The sequence below is a fragment of the Diorhabda sublineata genome, chromosome 8, assembly GCF_026230105.1.
Source record: "Diorhabda sublineata isolate icDioSubl1.1 chromosome 8, icDioSubl1.1, whole genome shotgun sequence".
Taxonomy (NCBI): Eukaryota; Metazoa; Arthropoda; class Insecta; order Coleoptera; family Chrysomelidae; genus Diorhabda; species Diorhabda sublineata.
Genome location: NC_079481.1, coordinates 6,317,774 through 6,335,130, shown reverse-complemented (window position 1 = coordinate 6,335,130; position 17,357 = coordinate 6,317,774). Strand labels below are relative to the sequence as shown.

Here is a 17,357-nt window from a genome sequence, read left to right as displayed (position 1 = left end):
TGATTTTTACTTTTTGTTGTTACCATACCAACTTTGGAAATTAATTATCAAACACATCCTATACTGGGCCTCAGGTAAATTATAGGGTTGATTACTCAAAGATTCAGCTTTAAATTTACATAATGATATGAAAAAAACTGAGCTTTCTAATCTATTAACTCAAAGCTGAAAATAAATAATAACCAAAAAGAATCTGCTATCCGAATTTTCACTCAGTATTCGAAAATTAAATGCGTTATTCATAAGAATGACTAAATTTGTTTGGTATGCTTTGGTAGAGGTTAGTCGGTGAAACATTTTTCAAAGAATACTGCAGTTTTTTCTTAAAAGTAATCAGCATAAGATTAAGACATGTTTTTAGCAGATGGAAGCCATGCATTCATTCCAAAACTATTCTTACCAAAAACAGGAAGAACAATCAGTTTCCTCTTTGAGCAAAGAGTACTTCGAGAACAATTTTAGAATCATTGTTCATCTTCTGAGGCCGTCTCAATTCCTCTAAATTGTCAGCCTTATACTTTACGTGGAAATTCTGTACAACTGCTACAGAATATTTCCACGCAGAATTTATAAATGTTTTACAATTATTATTGACGTTTTTGAGCTCCATCCATCCTGCTTTCAGTTCATCAATACTTAAGTCAGGTAATTTCCGTGAAATAAATTGGAAACTTTGACCATCTTCGTCAAAAGCCTTAACAAATTGCTTCATCAGCTCTAATTTCATATTTGTAATCTCTAGAACTTTGTCAAACATTTTAAATCGCTTATAAAAAATTACACTCATTCTAGACTTTTCTAGATCATTACAGAAATTTTTAGAACAGTCTAGATCATTATAGAAATTTCTAGAACAGTCTAGATCATTCTAGAAATATTTACAACTTTCTCGAACGCTCCTAATCGATAAAATGACTTGCATTCATATTTCTAGATTATTCTACAAGTTTCTAGAGCTTCCTAGATCATTTCTGACATTTATAGAACTTTCTCGAACGTTCCCAATCGATCTTAATAGATGGCACTCATTTTGGAACTTTCCAAATCATTTCTAGATTAGTGTACAAATTTCTAGAACATCCTAAATCATTCTAGACCTTTCTAGAACTTTTTCGAACGTTTCTTCTGAATCATAATAAATTGCACTCATTTTGGAGCTTTCCAGATTATTTCCAAAATTTTTAGAACATTCTCGAATATTTTAAATCGATTATAATCAACTGCACTCAACCAATCATAATAAACCTCACTTGTATTGCAGCTTTCTAGCTCATTCTAAAAGTTTCTAGATTTTTCTAGATTATTCTACAAATTTCTAGAACTTCCTAGATCATTTTTGACATTTCTAGAAGTTTCTCGAACGTTTCTAATCGATCATAATAAATGGCACACATTCTGGAACTTTCCAGATTATTTGCAAAACTTCTATAACTTTCTAGACTATTGTACAACTTTCTAGAACTTCCTAGATAATTCTGGACCTTACTAGAACATCCTCAAATGTTCCAAACCGATCATAATAAACTTCACTTGTATTGCAACTTTATAGACCATTCTATAAATTTGTGGAACTTTCATAAAATTTCTAGAACTCTCTAGATTATTCTACAAATTTCTAGAACCTCCTATATTATTTCTGACATTTATAGGACTTTCTCGAACGTTCCCAACTCATTTTGGAACTTTGGAACAACTTTCTAGAACTTCATAGATCATTCTAAACCTTTATAAAACTTTTTCGAACGTTCCTAATCGATCATAATAAATCGCACTTATTTTGGAACTTTCCAGATCATTTGCAAAATTTCTAGAACATTCTCGAATATTCTAAATCGACAATAATAGTTTGCACTCATGTGATAACTTTCTGGATCATACCAGAAATTTTGAGATCTTTTCGAAAGTCGTTATGCGTTGGGAAAAGGACAGAAATATATGTTTTCATATTTTTGGCACCTAGAACCATCCACTTCCATGCTCCACGACCAAACTCCCTCACTATAACCTAGAGACAAAGGGGTATTTACCACCCCAATAGGAAGTTAATTGGGGTTGGTGATGATAAAGAAAACCTTGAGTTTACGTACTAACAAAGCATTTTATACATGTTATATATTATAGATGATGAAAAAATGATTTTTATTCGAAACCAAAAGTTCAATATAATATTTATTTCCCCAACAACAAGAACATCTCTCAGATAACGAGTTTTTTTAGCACAATGATGTCCCAAAGGTATATAAAGCATGGGAAATCATTGTAATTATGAGCCACTCTGTATATTTGTAGAATCTATAAACATTGATTGTGACATGAAACGTTGAAATATCACGATCAAATTAAGGTAATAAAATGGTTCTTAATTCATGATTCACCCATATATTTTGATAAGAAAACAATATACGAGGATTAGTTAGAACTATTGATACTTGTTTGTGTTTCGTATTTATTTACCGACCCGTTTTAACTGGAAGTAAACATATTGTTTTATTCAACCGAACGCAACCAGACTAGGGAGAATTGCTTAAACAAACAAGACAAATGAAATAATGGGAAAGTGCTTCTTTGAAATCATAAAAGTTAATTAATGTGGCAGTTGTTCATTTTACATCCGACATAACTTCAGGAATTACAAGAGTTCATGCTGAGCACAATCTCCACTTGACTAACTTAAATTAATTAGGTATTAAAGATAAATTACAAAATCTTCCTAAACTGGATGCAGTGTTTCTAATTTAAATATGTAAATGTTGTTTTACGGAAAACTATTTAGGTTTAGTCGTTTTGCATATAAATATCCATGAGAATTGTAATATAAAGGATCGTCTGTTAATATTATTAGTAGTATATATTCAAATGAACGTTCACGTGGTTCGGATAAACAAATATCAGTCGGAACCTTTATAAACAATTACATCGACCTATTATCCCCAACTGTCCCTCGAGATAACGAAACAAGTAGTTTAACCTTTATGCTAATATCCTTTTCCATGCTTTATCTAACTGATTCAAATTCTTCTACATCTTTTTATTGGTTCTAATCATCTACAAGACACAGATTCGTCCATCTTTGGAGTATCGTTAGTGCATTTGGAGCTCGCCTTCCGAAGAGATACAGAAGAGAGCAATTCGATTCATAGGCGACTCAAAGTTGATCAGAAACTTAGAGCATAGAAGAAAGGAAGCTGATCTGACTTCCGAGCTGTTCAAAATAAACCCACCTAGTGCAGTATTCGTGGTGCATGGTCTTGATGAAACAACACTTTTTTCTTGGCAAAATTCCGCCGTTTTTATTTGATTTATTCGCTTGCAATGAGCTCGCTCAATGTTCGCAGATAGTTTTTTCTTTTTGAAGAGAATTATGGGAAATTATCCCAAAAAACCAACGCCATAACCTTGATGGAACGGTCTTTGCCTTCTTTGGAACTTTCCAGATCATTTGCAAAATTTCTAGAGCTTTCTAGGTCATTATAGACCTTTCTAGAACTTTTTCGAACGTTCCTAATCGATCATAATAAATTATACTTATTTTGGAGCTTTCCTGATTATTTAAAAAATTTCTAGTACATTCTCGAATATTCTGAATAGATCATAATCAATTGCACTGATTTTGGAACTTTCCAGATCATTTGCTAAATTTCTATAACTTTTAGAGATACAAGGCCCTGATTCGTCTATCTTTGGAGTATCGCTCGTGCATTTGGAGCTCGCCTTGGAAGCAAACTCTTAGGATGCTCGCCTTGATACAGAAGAGAGTAATTCGATTCAAAGGCGACTCAGAATTGACCAGAAACCTAGGGCATAGAAGAAAAGAAGCTGATCTGACTTCCGAGCTGTCCAAAATAATCCCACCTAGTGCAGTATTCGTGGTGCATGGTCTTGATGAAACAACACTTTCTTGGTAGCCAAATTCGACCGTTTTTGCTTGCAATAAGCTCGCTTGATATTCGCTGTTGATAGCTTTTCCTTTTTCAAAATAATCAATGGAAATTATTCCACGCGCATACCAAAAAACCAACACCATTACCTTGATGGAACGGTGTCTGCCTTCTTTGTAGACGGTTCTCCTTTTTCAGTCCATTTTTTTGATCCCAAAGGAGCAGTCTCACCTAGAATAGAATCTAGTTTAACTTTTATAACTCTTGGTCTAATGCCGTTCAAATAAAACTCAGTGAAAACGTCCACTTTTGATAGATACAAAGCAAATTCTAAATAACGTGACGTCTTCTAAGTTGAAGCTGTATAGATTGTGTACATTCTAATACAGCCAGCTCTAGGTCAAGCCAACACCATCCGCGTAGTCATACAGCGTTGCCAGTTTATTCAAAGAGACGGTTCTCCTTTTTCAGTTCATTTTTTTATCCCGAAGGTGCAGTCTCATCTAGAGTAGTATCTAATATAGCTTCTATACTAATTTGGCTAATGCCGTTCAAATAAAACGTCCACTATTGATGGATACAAAGCAAATACTAAACAACGTGACATCTTCGAAGTTGTAGCTGTATAAATTGTATACTTTCTGATACAGCCATCTCTAGGTCAAGCCAAGTACTTCTGGGACAATTCGCGTAGTAATACAGCGTTGCCAATTTATTCAAAGAGATTATATATCCATATATCCATAAAAAGAATCCCGAATGCTGATTAAAACATTACTGAAGCATAAATGCTTCATGTTTCACTTGATCCATCATCTAATTCATTAGAATCTGTATATTGAACCAATAAAATGAAAAACATATAATTGAAAAAGTGGATTCTAGTTATTTCATTGGTTATTATTATAAAATATGAATTCATCAATTTTTGTCATGCTAATATTGATAGTTTATTATTATATTTGTAAATATCGTCATTTCAATGTCGAAACTCCAAAATTTAATTAAGTCCAGTCGCCGGGACATTTGTTAGTTCGATGGATAATAATTCAATTCGAAGCATTATATTTAATCACCATTATGTATGTCGCCAAGTCGAAATACCAGCATGTAAGACAATAGAGGTATACTGTGTAGATAAAAGCGTTTGCTGGTTGTAGTATATGAGTTAATGATGAGCTCTAGGTCCTTAATTTAAGATACTAGACATAAGGGTTAGTGGAGTGAATAAATGATATGCTTCTGTAATGCAAACTGAAATTACGTCTTTATATATATATACTGTTACGTAATAACATAAACAATGCATTACATTCCGACGTGTATGAATTTCTTGGAGTTGTTCAGTTTAATAGCGAGTGAAGATGTGGTTGTAGATATATACGAAAATGAGAGAATTTGTCGATTGAAATTTGTTTAAATTTTCATTCATTATATGACAAACACTAATGAAGGCTTAAGATTTGAAACTAATGAAAACAAATATAAATAATTAGATATGTGATTTGGCATATTACTGTTAGTTTAATTCACGTCGAAAGTTATAGACACTGTCATGTCGTTTCGACTCACGAATTGAATCCTCCAGACACCACATCTGTAATCTCAAAATAATCAAATTTTGCCTCTAATAGAAATCATTACAATGAGAAAACGAGTGGCCACCGCGTTCTTTACATTTAAATCCAATGGAAAATATTTATATTATAAAATCACTCACAACACAACAGTTTAATATTTAAATCGATAATGCCTGTAATAAAATTCGTTATAACTTGATTTTGTATCACACTGTATATGATACTGTTGATGTACGCGACTCAATTTTTTTATCAATAAAATTGATTAAATTATCTGTAAACAACTCGAATAGCACTCGTATGACAACACGTTCTGAGTACTTTCATCATAAGATATGTCAAACTTTGACATATTCATATCAAAATGGCAGTAACTCAAAACTTAAGTAGCAACCCTCGTAAAATCAGTAAAATAGTTAAACTTTGCGACATTGTAGGAGTCAACAACTGGATGCATATAATAATACCATGATTATCAAAATCATGTGGATTGGTATGAATACGAGGGTAGTTCAAATATAAATCAAAATTTTGTTATAAAAAACTTTTGCTTGAAAACTGAATCATTACAATGAGGAAAGGAGTGTTACCACGTTCCTCACATTCAAATCCTATGGAAAATGTATATACCAAAAAGTCAATTTAATATTTAAATCGATAATGCCTGTAATAACATTCGTTATAACTTGATTTTGTATCACACTGTATATGATACTGTTGATGTACGCGACTCAATTTTTTTATCAATAAAATTGATTAAAGTATCTGTAAACAACTCGTATGACAACACGTTCTGAGTACTTTCATCACAAGATATGTCAAACTCTTTAATAGCAATGTCAAACTTTGACATATTCATATCAAAATGGCCGTAAGTCAAAACTTAAGTAGCAACCCTCGTAAAATAGTTAAACTTTGCGACATTGTAGGAGTTAACAACTGGATGCATAAAATAATACCATGATTATCAAAATCATGTGGATTGGTATGAATACGAGGGTAGTTCAAATATAAATCAAAATTTTGTTATAAAAAACTTTTGCTTGAAAACTGAATCATTACAATGAGGAAAGGAGTGTTACCACGTTCCTCACATTCAATTCCTATGGAAAATGTATATACCAAAAAGTCAATTTAATATTTAAATCGATAATGCCTGTAATAACATTCGTTATAACTTGATTTTGTATCACACTGTATATGATACTGTTGATGTACGCGACTCAATTTCATTTTTTTATCAATAAAATTGATTAAAGTATCTGTAAACAACTCGTATGACAACACGTTCTGAGTACTTTCATCATAAGATATGTCAAACTCTTTAATAGCAATGTCAAACTTTGACATATTCATATCAAAATGGCCGTAAGTCAAAACTTAAGTAGCAACCCTCGTAAAATAGTTAAACTTTGCGACATTGTAGGAGTTAACAACTGGATGCATATAATAATACCATGATTATCAAAATCATGTGGATTGGTATGAATACGAGGGTAGTTCAAATATAAATCAAAATTTTGTTATAAAAAACTTTTGCTTGAAAACTGAATCATTACAATGAGGAAAGGAGTGTTACCACGTTCCTCACATTCAAATCCTGTGGAAAATGTATATACCAAAAAGTCAATTTAATATTTAAATCGATAATGCCTGTAATAACATTCGTTATAACTTGATTTTGTATCACACTGTATATGATACTGTTGATGTACGCGACTCAATTTCATTTTTTTATCAATAAAATTGATTAAACTATCTGTAAACAACTCGTATGACAACACGTTCTGAGTACTTTCATCATAAGATATGTCAAACTCTTTAATAGCAATGTCAAACTTTGACATATTCATATCAAAATGGCCGTAAGTCAAAACTTAAGTAGCAACCCTCGTAAAATAGTTAAACTTTGCGACATTGTAGGAGTCAACAACTGGATGCATATAATAATACCATGATTATCAAAATCATGTGGATTGGTATGAATACGAGGGTAGTTCAAATATAAATCAAAATTTTGTTATAAAAAACTTTTGCTTGAAAACTGAATCATTACAATGAGAAAAGGAGTGTTACCACGTTCCTCACATTCAAATCCTATGGAAAATGTATATACCAAAAAGTCAATTTAATATTTAAATCGATAATGCCTGTAATAACATTCGTTATAACTTGATTTTGTATCACACTGTATATGATACTGTTGATGTACGTGACTTAACTCCATTTTTTTATCAATATAATTGATTAAAGTATCTATAAACAACTCGAATAGCACTCGTATGACAACACGTTCTGAGTACTTTCATCATAAGATATGTCAAACTTTGACATATTCATATCAAAATGGCCGTAACTCAAAACTTAAGTAGCAACCCTCGTAAAATCAGTAAAATAGTTAAACTTTGCGAAATTGTAGGAGTCAACAACTGGATGCATAAAATAATACCATGATTATCAAAATTATGTGGATTGGTATGAATACGAGGGTAGTTCAAATGTAAACCAAAATTTTGCTATAAAAAACTTCATTATTGAGTTACTGAGCTGAATTTTTGTGTTGCTAGATAGTAACAGTCTACAAAATTTCGCTACTCCTTTAGAAATTTTTGAGTGCCTTTTTTGTAAAAATCTCTCGGTTTATCACGTACCCATTAGCTCACGAAAATTCTATCAAGCAATTAGACATCAAAAAACGTCAATCGACATGAATCTACATGAGTTGACGTCAACCCACATAAAAATATTCTACACATTAGAAAGTAAACTACAAATAATAATTGGTATTTAACAAACAATTTATGATTGTTCTTAATGATTTAAAATTATAAATTGGGTTGATATAAGTGACCTTGATCTAGAATGTTCGTAGGTCACTCAGGAGTCTGTGGCCTGTGTTAACCTCAATTTTCCACAATTTAGAGACTTAGTTAACCACCTTACCACCTTCCGATCTCTTTATACCTCATTTTCAAGCATTACCAATCCAGAATTAAATTTTTCTTTCTCTAAATCTACTATGTCTTCGAGACAATCTACTAGATCTACCAGCGTTTTACGTCCAGACAGGATACTGGTAGAAAGAGATACTTAATCAAATCTTCTTTGTTGGAGTCTTTGCAATAGTTATAAGTTGTTTTGAAGCCTTTTACTACCAGTATAATCACTCATGATTCGAGTTTTTCGTAAATATTTTTATTTTTTGTTTTTTCTTCATTGATCCTTGTTTATATTTATATTTATATAAGTGATGGTAACTTATATAAATGTATATTCTAATTTTTGGCTCTAGTTCTTGGAGCAAAAGCTTCTTTCTACAATTTTATAGATACGACGTTCGATTTTTTGCAATTCTTTAGAGTTTTCTTCCACTTCTTAGTGGGGTCTATTGGTATATTAAGTTCTTGGAGGACCCCCTATGGTCCAATTTTCATAAATATTGGATTTATAAACGACCAAGGGGTTGTCATCATCATCATTCCTAGCATTTCCACAAACCTTGATATGATTAGCGGTACGAGAATAACTCTGTACCCTTTCAACCCTTTTTTTACTTGATTCCGGTATCATTAGAGAGGTCTATTGGCATATTAAGTTCCTGGAGGGCCCCGTATAGTCCAATTTTCAACCCTCTTTTCACTTGATTCCGGAATCATCCTTTATATTCTATTCGTCGTAGTTATATATGTTATTATCGTCTTCATCAGCAAGTGCTTCATCAACGGATTGTATCTAGTTAATACGGATTCGCAATTGGCAATAATTCCAAGAGTATCTGTATTGGTGACATCTTCCTCGTCCGACAAAACTCTTGGTTGACCAACTGGGTTGCAATTTCTTCCGATAAAATTGGGCTGTAGGGTTTAAAATCATTTACTGCATTTTAGAGGTTTTGTTTTGGTATAATTTTTAAAATTTCTTTCCCCTGCTTCTTTTTCTAACTTTTTTTATTGAGGTTTCATAATTTCAGCTTGGTTATGAATAAATCATCTGTTTTTTATTAAATGAAACGATGTATTTACACAAACTTGGATTGTTTTTAGATTTAAACGCATTGTAAAACTGAAATATTGTTTAACTTTTAATACTCTTTGACCTAATTTGTATTATAAAAAGCTTTCCATCAAAGTTTCTCACAAACGACTTTTTCTCGTGCCGGTGTCGTTTCGTGTTCTTACATTAATTCACCACCACATTTTAGTTTGATCTAATAATTCGGAAAAATATGCTAATACCAAATATACGATAATCATTTTCCAATATTTAAAATATAACTTCCAAGTTTTACGTAATATGGTTTATTTGATAATAACTTAATAATAATCAACTTTGTTTTAAAGTACACATCGAAAACTACAAGACTACACAAATATATTTTTTAGAGGACGCCATACATACCGAAAGTTGCGTTTTAAGTGTTCCATGCAGTGAAAGTGACAGTTCCGTATTGCAAAACACTTTCGGGACGCTCTGGAATAACTCTGCCACGTCAATGTTGACAGTTGACAATTTCACTTTGATGATTGTTCATAACCTTAAATTTTCAATTTTCTGAAATGATTTGTTTTATCTGAAGTTTTATCTAAATGAATGAATGTTGATGAAAAGTGATGAAGAATGACCCGACTGCAAAAAATCAAAAATGCGTCGCCTAAAAAATGTTGTGTACGCTGCGGCTGAAATACTACTTTGTTTGGACAAAGTAGCACTTTCAGTCGTTGGCATACAAATAACTATTATTCATATGAAATTAAGACACTATTCAAGGAAAGTTTGTCAAAATAAACTTGTGTTCAAGATTTTTGAACGGGTGGCAATTCACTGAACCTCCACGAAACTTCAGCGGACTGTCTCCAGTTTTTTTATACTTTGATCCTTTGGTAAATGTAGAGGACATCCACCACCCGACTAGAATCATCTTCTCATCCTCTTATTTTAAAACAAGGTTAACCTCATCAGGCAAATTCTGAATTCAAAATGAATTAATTTTCATTAGGTCGATACGAAGAACCTCTCAGAGTCATCTAGCTGGAAAGTTGAATATGTGATCCGAGTAAGTCAATTCTAACCATAAAATCATGCTTACAAAGATAATCTGATCAGTACCACTTAAGACACTGTCAAAAACAATCCAGAAAAAGTCTAAAATTGAAATCTAATCAGGAATATATAAAGTGATGCTAATCAGGATCGTATGGGGCACTCCTGATCAGAACCAATCTTGTTATACTGATCTATACTTTAACAGTTACTTAAATTCAGCACATATCTGAAAAATTATCACCTTTTCAGTCGTCTTCCACCACTAGTGTGAGTTTTTTGAGGTGTCAATTCAAGAGACAACTTATAGATGCTAAAACTTTGGAGATTCGTTCTGATTTGAGCAGTCTTAGTACTCCGATTGGTTCAATCCTACTATATCGTACCTGTAGTCCAATATTTTCACTATTTTTTCTATATAGCTATGTTTAAAAAGAAGGTTACTCCACCACGAAAGGAAAGGGAAAACTGAAAAGTACTTCTGAGTCTGCTAGGTAAAAAATTTTTATGATTCTGCCAAAATTATTGGTAAAGGGAGAAGTACGAGGATGGACTCAGAAGTACCAAGCTTGACCTAGACATGGCGGTTGGTAACCAATTCAAAAATAACAAAACTGAGTGAAATTGCTAAGAAAGAAGTAACTAAATTAGACATCTGCTTTTGATCAAGAAATATTGCGTTTTATATTGCACTGCACGTTGTATTGCATCATGTCAAGGGGCCTTTAGTTTTGTTATCTCCATTTTCAAACTGCACAAAATATCAAATAAAATTTGAGGTTAGGAAACTGTATACTTTTGCTTTTGGAATTTTGATTAGTGGCAACCATGATGCAATTGCATACTGTCAAACGACGTACAATGTTCGTAAGTAATATTTTGATCTTGCAATGCATTGCATGCAACTTCTTGCATGTTGTCTTGCATTGTGTCTCAAGTATTGGATCTTGATCAACTTTATATATCCATTTTCAATTACCCTTACTACTCATTTTTTTTGTTTTCTCATTTCTAGTCTCAAGACAACGCCATAAATTCGTAAATCCATAGAGAAATTTTTAGTTTTCGTTATTTTAGGTTATATACAAATGAATAAATATTTATGCCAATACATACCACATCTGATTATTGACTTTGTAGTAATTCACATAATCGTTACATATTCAAGCACTAGAATTTAATCAAGTGAATGAAAAGCAAATAGTGATTTGATTTACACAATTGTTCCTCAGCATTAATTTGAAATTACTTAATTTACCTTCATGAAATTCGGTTTGGGAGAAATTTCACGGATTGACGTCTAAGAATGATTTTGACATCGAAAAATCTGTAGTGTGTGTAATCATCTAATACTAGAAGCATATATTTTTTATTGTCTCATGCTGGTGGTTAGATTCGACCACATAAATCGGTGTGAATAATTTCTAATGGTGCTTTTGCTATGGTTGAATTGAAGTCTTGTCTGTTTTTCCCTCATACATATATCACACGGTTGTCACAATCTTTTGAGGTAATATCCATTCCTGTCTCAATTTCTTGTTCAATTATCTTTAGTTTACGATGCCAATTCATCACTTTTTCTATATATTCACTTATTATATCTTCTTTTGTGAGTTCTACGTCCACTCCTTGGATCTTTTTCGTTTTCATTCATCGCATATACTTTATTTTCCTCAAATATCACTTTATCATCATTTTCTGTTATAGCTGTCACTGATATTGAGTTCCGTTACATATAACTTCTCATTCAGTATAAATTGTTTTGTTTTAATTCCTTCTGCAGTAATCTGAATAATGAATACTTGATTGTAAATGGTATATGACAATTCTATGTCATTTGCCATGTGAGCTTCGCTTTCTGAATCAGATATAAACAGATTTTTTTTGTTTCATCATAGTTTTTATTTTCTGTCAAAAAAGACACTTTTCTAATTGGGTTCCTTCCAGTTTTGTTTTCACCACATGTGCTTGGTTTGTCTCTAAAGAAACTACTGCTTTCTGTATGGTTAGTTTTCTTATAAATACTATTTTCATACTGACGCTTTTCATTTTCCTGGTAATTTTTATTTCTTTAATTTTCATGGTAGTTTTTATTTTTATATTTGCAAAAACGAGCTATATAGTTTGGTTTCTCACAAATGTGACATAATTTTTCTCCACTCTAGTACTGAAACGCAACAGATTTTTCTTTTTCTTCGTTTTTATTCATATTTTCTTCTGATAATAAACTCGAAATGAGGTTTTCCAACCTTGACTCCCAAGCAGTTTTTAAAAAGTCTAAATCTTTCAAGTAATGTGCTCAATATTTTTCAAGTCATCATTTTGTCTATCGCAAGACGTCTCTTTAATGCTTTGAGTCTTGAGGGGTACCCAAAAATAATCGGATTAATTTTTTAAATGCTATATATTTACAAAACAACCTTATCCCCTTCAAAATACTCAAAAGCAAGCTCCTGTCTCGTTCTTTTCTTGATGCCTTCAATGTTTTCAAATCGCCGTCCTTGCATGCCCTTTTTCATGCGAGGAAACAAGAAAGAGTCGCACGGAGCCAAGTCAGGCGAGTAAGAAGCGTGAGGCAGTGGAACCATGTTATTTTCAAGCAAAAACTAGTTAACCGTGATGACTGAGTCAGCAGGTGCGTTGTCATGGTGGAAGAACCGGTCACCTGTTTGCTGAACCGAGCTCCAAGATATTCTACTGATTTCAGACAGTTAATCAATTGTCTGTGCGCAGAGGCTCTCAAATTCTTTTAACATTTTCATCGATTCGGGCAGTTGATGGACGTCCAGAGCGAAGTTTGTCATCAATCGACATGTCGCCATTTTTAAATCGAGAAAACCACTCTTACACTTGAGTTTTCCCTATAGCATCATCATTGTAAACAGTTTTCAACATTAAAACAGTTTCAGCAGCGTTTTTACCGAGTAGAAAACAAGATTTCACAGCGGTAGGTTGTTCACTTAAATTAGCCATCATAGAAAAACGAATCAGCATTGAAACACTAGCAAAAACGGTCACTAGTGACGAACAAAACGTGGCAGGTCAACCGCCCGCGCGGCACTGAATTGGCGACAGAAATCAGTACTACAAAAGCTCCACCCATGGCAATGCTATTCCGGTTACTTTTGGGTACCCCCTCGTATATGATAAATTTTGAAGTTTACTCCCTTGAAGTATTGACAGATCAATTCTTCTAAAAATCTGCATTTTTGATATTCACTGTCCTTTTGAAATAAGTACTTGAGTTTTTGATAGATTTCTGCCGCGGTGTGTCAACCGTAAGAATGATTATTTTTTGAGTCATTGCGTCTCTTTGTATCCAAATCTTCAGTTAAACTTTCAAATTTGTCTTCGTTATTCACTATTGCATATAAAGCACTGTCTTTAAAATCGACAGACGTTTGGAAATTCCACATCTCAAACGATTCTGAGTTTGTCACTTTTTCAATGTTTAAAATTTCATTTTTCATTTTTATTGTTTTTAGTTAGATTAACGGTTTAACTTTGTATTACCTTTCTCAACACACTTAAATAAAAAACAAGCAATTACTTCCTGAGATTTTAGCAGAAGAAATTAGTGAAGTAGAAAATGATAAAAGCAAAAGCGAATGATATATGTATATATCAACATGAATAAAATGATTTTTAAGCAGAAAATGCTTATTTAACGAGTTTAGATCAACAATTTGAATCAACATAATCTACACTGTTACATTTTTTATTCATTCTAATGTGGATACAACATCGTGGGCATTACTTTTGGGTGATTGAAGCAGAGCTAGCTTTCACCCGCGGCCTCGCTCAATCCCCCAATAAATATGATTGAAAGCAAGAGTTATACTTTCTTATTTTGCTCAAAAATAACTTTGACTCATCTGTAAAACTTAACATAAAGTTTTTAAAAGCTCTTCTAGTTCACCGAGTAATGGTGCCACTAGAACAGCACATTCCAACAGTTTCATCTTTCATCTTTCATCAAATCATGATTATGATATTAAATTGAAGGATCATTTTGAAATCTAGATTAATCCTTACGCATGACGGATCGTGGTCTTCATTTCTGCATTATGAATTCTTCTGGCGTTTCTATCGCTCTTTTAGCTTCCTGCAGCGCAGCTTGTCTTTCTGAACGAAATCATACCTGAAGAGGAGTTCTCAAAATACTTCTCTTCTGAACTCTGCGTGAACCGAAGATTCTTTATTCCGTGAAACTATTGCTGGACGGAGCTTTTGCTTCAAAGGCATTTTTAAAGAAGAACAGTGTAAGAATTGAAAGTGATGGACCCACGTTTTATCCATTGTAATAAAATGACCCAAAAATTCAGTGAAACATAGCTAAAAACTCGATGGAAACATCTTCACGATGCCCTTTTTGTTCCATTATGAGCAAACGCGGCACCCATCTTGCGCGCAGCTTTCTCATGTCCCAATTTGCGCAATTTTAGTCGACGATCATCCAGTACCCCAAATATATTTCAGCTTTACGATCTATCTTAGAGATCACCCTGTATAATGAACAACATTTATCCATCTAAGAATGTCAAATTCGTCACTAACTCTGTTTAGTACGGAATGATTTAAAAGATGTCTAATTCGCTGGGATTTATCAACGTTCTATATCACTAATACCCCATTTATCTTCGTTTGTTCCAGGTCGCCTGGGTGAGGGCCGAAGATCAGACTATTCTCAGCCTTCATACAAGAGTCGTAACTCATAACAACCGCGTTAGTGTAACTCACGATGATGCGGAAACGTGGAAACTGCGCATAAGGCCCGTCAAGGAATCAGATAGAGGCTGTTATCTCTGTCAGATAAACACTCAGATACTCAAATCGCAGAAGGGATGTCTCGACGTGTTTGGTAAGTTATCAGTTTTGGAAAATTTACGGCAGTTTTCGTGGCGTTAATAAGATTAAAGACAATATAGATATAACTTGAAACGTAGCTAAAACTTTGTTGGTAATTTGTGCTAGGAATTATCAAAAAGGACAATAGTTTTAGCTATTTATGTAATTATCGTTTCCTGTTTTCATCATTGGTGGTGCTTGAATTATAAATTACAACGAAGATCACATACAAGGTATCTTCAGAAAGTAGTAGAACTGTTTTTTTATGGGGGAACGAACCTCGATACAAAAATCTTGTAGCGTTCATTGAAGCAGTTATACTTGATTAAATTTATCGATACAATGGACAAAGAAACAAACGACATGATTAAGGAGTCTTTCATGGCTACATCAGGTATTTCTGAATTGTGAAATCTATTGCGAGAAGATTAGAAGACGACGATAGCTCCGGACGCCTTCAACCAGCAAGATTAACGAGTGAGAAATTTCTAAAACTGTGATTGAATGATTACTGATTAATTTGGCATTCCCTAAAATCAATATTTTGGAATAGTGACAAAAATAAGCATGAAAAAGTGTTAAGAATTAATTAACAACAATAACTATATCAATTCCTTCCCTTGGTAGCATGGGATTCCCTCAAAATGTTTGGACACCTCAGGGAACTATGGTAATAAAATAATATTTATACTATCATATAACAAAAAGCATCCCCCTAAGCACTTGATTTTTATAAAATGGACCCAAAAGGAATGCGCCCAATCTTTGAACTTCCACTAGGAGCCAAAAAATCGTTGTGTACCTAGCTACACCGAGTCTTGGTGAAGAGGACAACTCCTTCAATAGGACCACAATCATTCGTAGGTTTCCATTAAATCATGGTTATAAAGCGTGGAAAACTTTAGGTCTGAAACAACCGTAGAAATTTCTCTCTTTTTCTATCAACTGGTTGTAAAAGATCCTTCTGTTAAACTTAGATGAACTAAAACATTGGACATTATGAATTATCATCTGAGGAATATTGGAGAAACTCCCGAAATCTCCTTTCATGTTACGTTTCTTATATTCAAACTTATTAAAGCTAGTAATCCTCAAATTGGATAGATCACTATGCAAAGTTCTTGCTATCCGACTGGTAAACAGTTCAGTACTTAATTCACGGTCTTTACACCCCAGCTCATCTAGTCTAATCAACTTGTATTCAGTTTTCTACGTATTTCATGATCTCTCTCAATTTATCCACACCAAGCACTATTTATCTAATTCCCTTTCATTGAATTTAGCTACGTACTTACTGGAAATTCCCTGTTATAACTTGAGTGATGTAATAGTCATCGAAAACAACATAAATAACAAGTTGTAACGAATAACGGCTGAGATATTTATATACGATACAGATGAAATTGTAGTAAAACGAAAATCGTTCTATTTGAAGGTTATTTCCACAATAATTTGAAACCAACAATAAAGTATTGAAGGAATAAACATATTTTCAGGAAAACTGCCATCAATAATAACCTATATCGTAGTTTAGGGCTAAATTGATTATTAAAATTATTGTTTGGTATGTAAAAATCTTAACCTAATATATTTGCTGTATAAAAATCAAATGGTGACAAGGACAAATTTCAAAATTATCTCCAGTTTATTTGGAAAATACTAAAATGGAGCCAGACATTATAATGGATGTAGCACTTTTTGTAAAATTGCAGATTCTCTCCGGATATTTAATTCCACGTGTTAATTATAATTTTTTTATTTCATGGATCATCTTGAACATTTCTTTTTTCATAATTAAAAATATTCCGTTCGGTGGTTTGTCTGGAAATAGAACGTTCAATATTTGCAGCGACATTCTTCATATCTACATCGTTGTGTTGAAGCAAATACTAGATCCACTTTTTCTCTAGTAAACTCCGTGTTGCGATCTTGGTTCTCCAAATAATTTTTGTCTCACCATCCTAAATTTAATATAGAAATAAATACTCTTTCTTCGTTTGTGAAACGGGGC

The 17,357-nt window shown here is 32.9% G+C and overlaps 1 protein-coding gene across 1 annotated transcript in view; it reads left to right on the top strand.

Moving 5' to 3' along the window:
- LOC130448437 (lachesin) overlaps window positions 1–17,357 on the top strand; it is a 267,958-nt gene that overhangs the window by 146,652 nt on the left and 103,949 nt on the right. Inside the window, exon 3 of the mRNA XM_056785822.1 lies at window positions 15,152–15,359. Coding sequence (XP_056641800.1) covers window positions 15,152–15,359 — 208 coding nt within the window. The remainder of the gene's footprint in view (window positions 1–15,151; window positions 15,360–17,357) is intronic.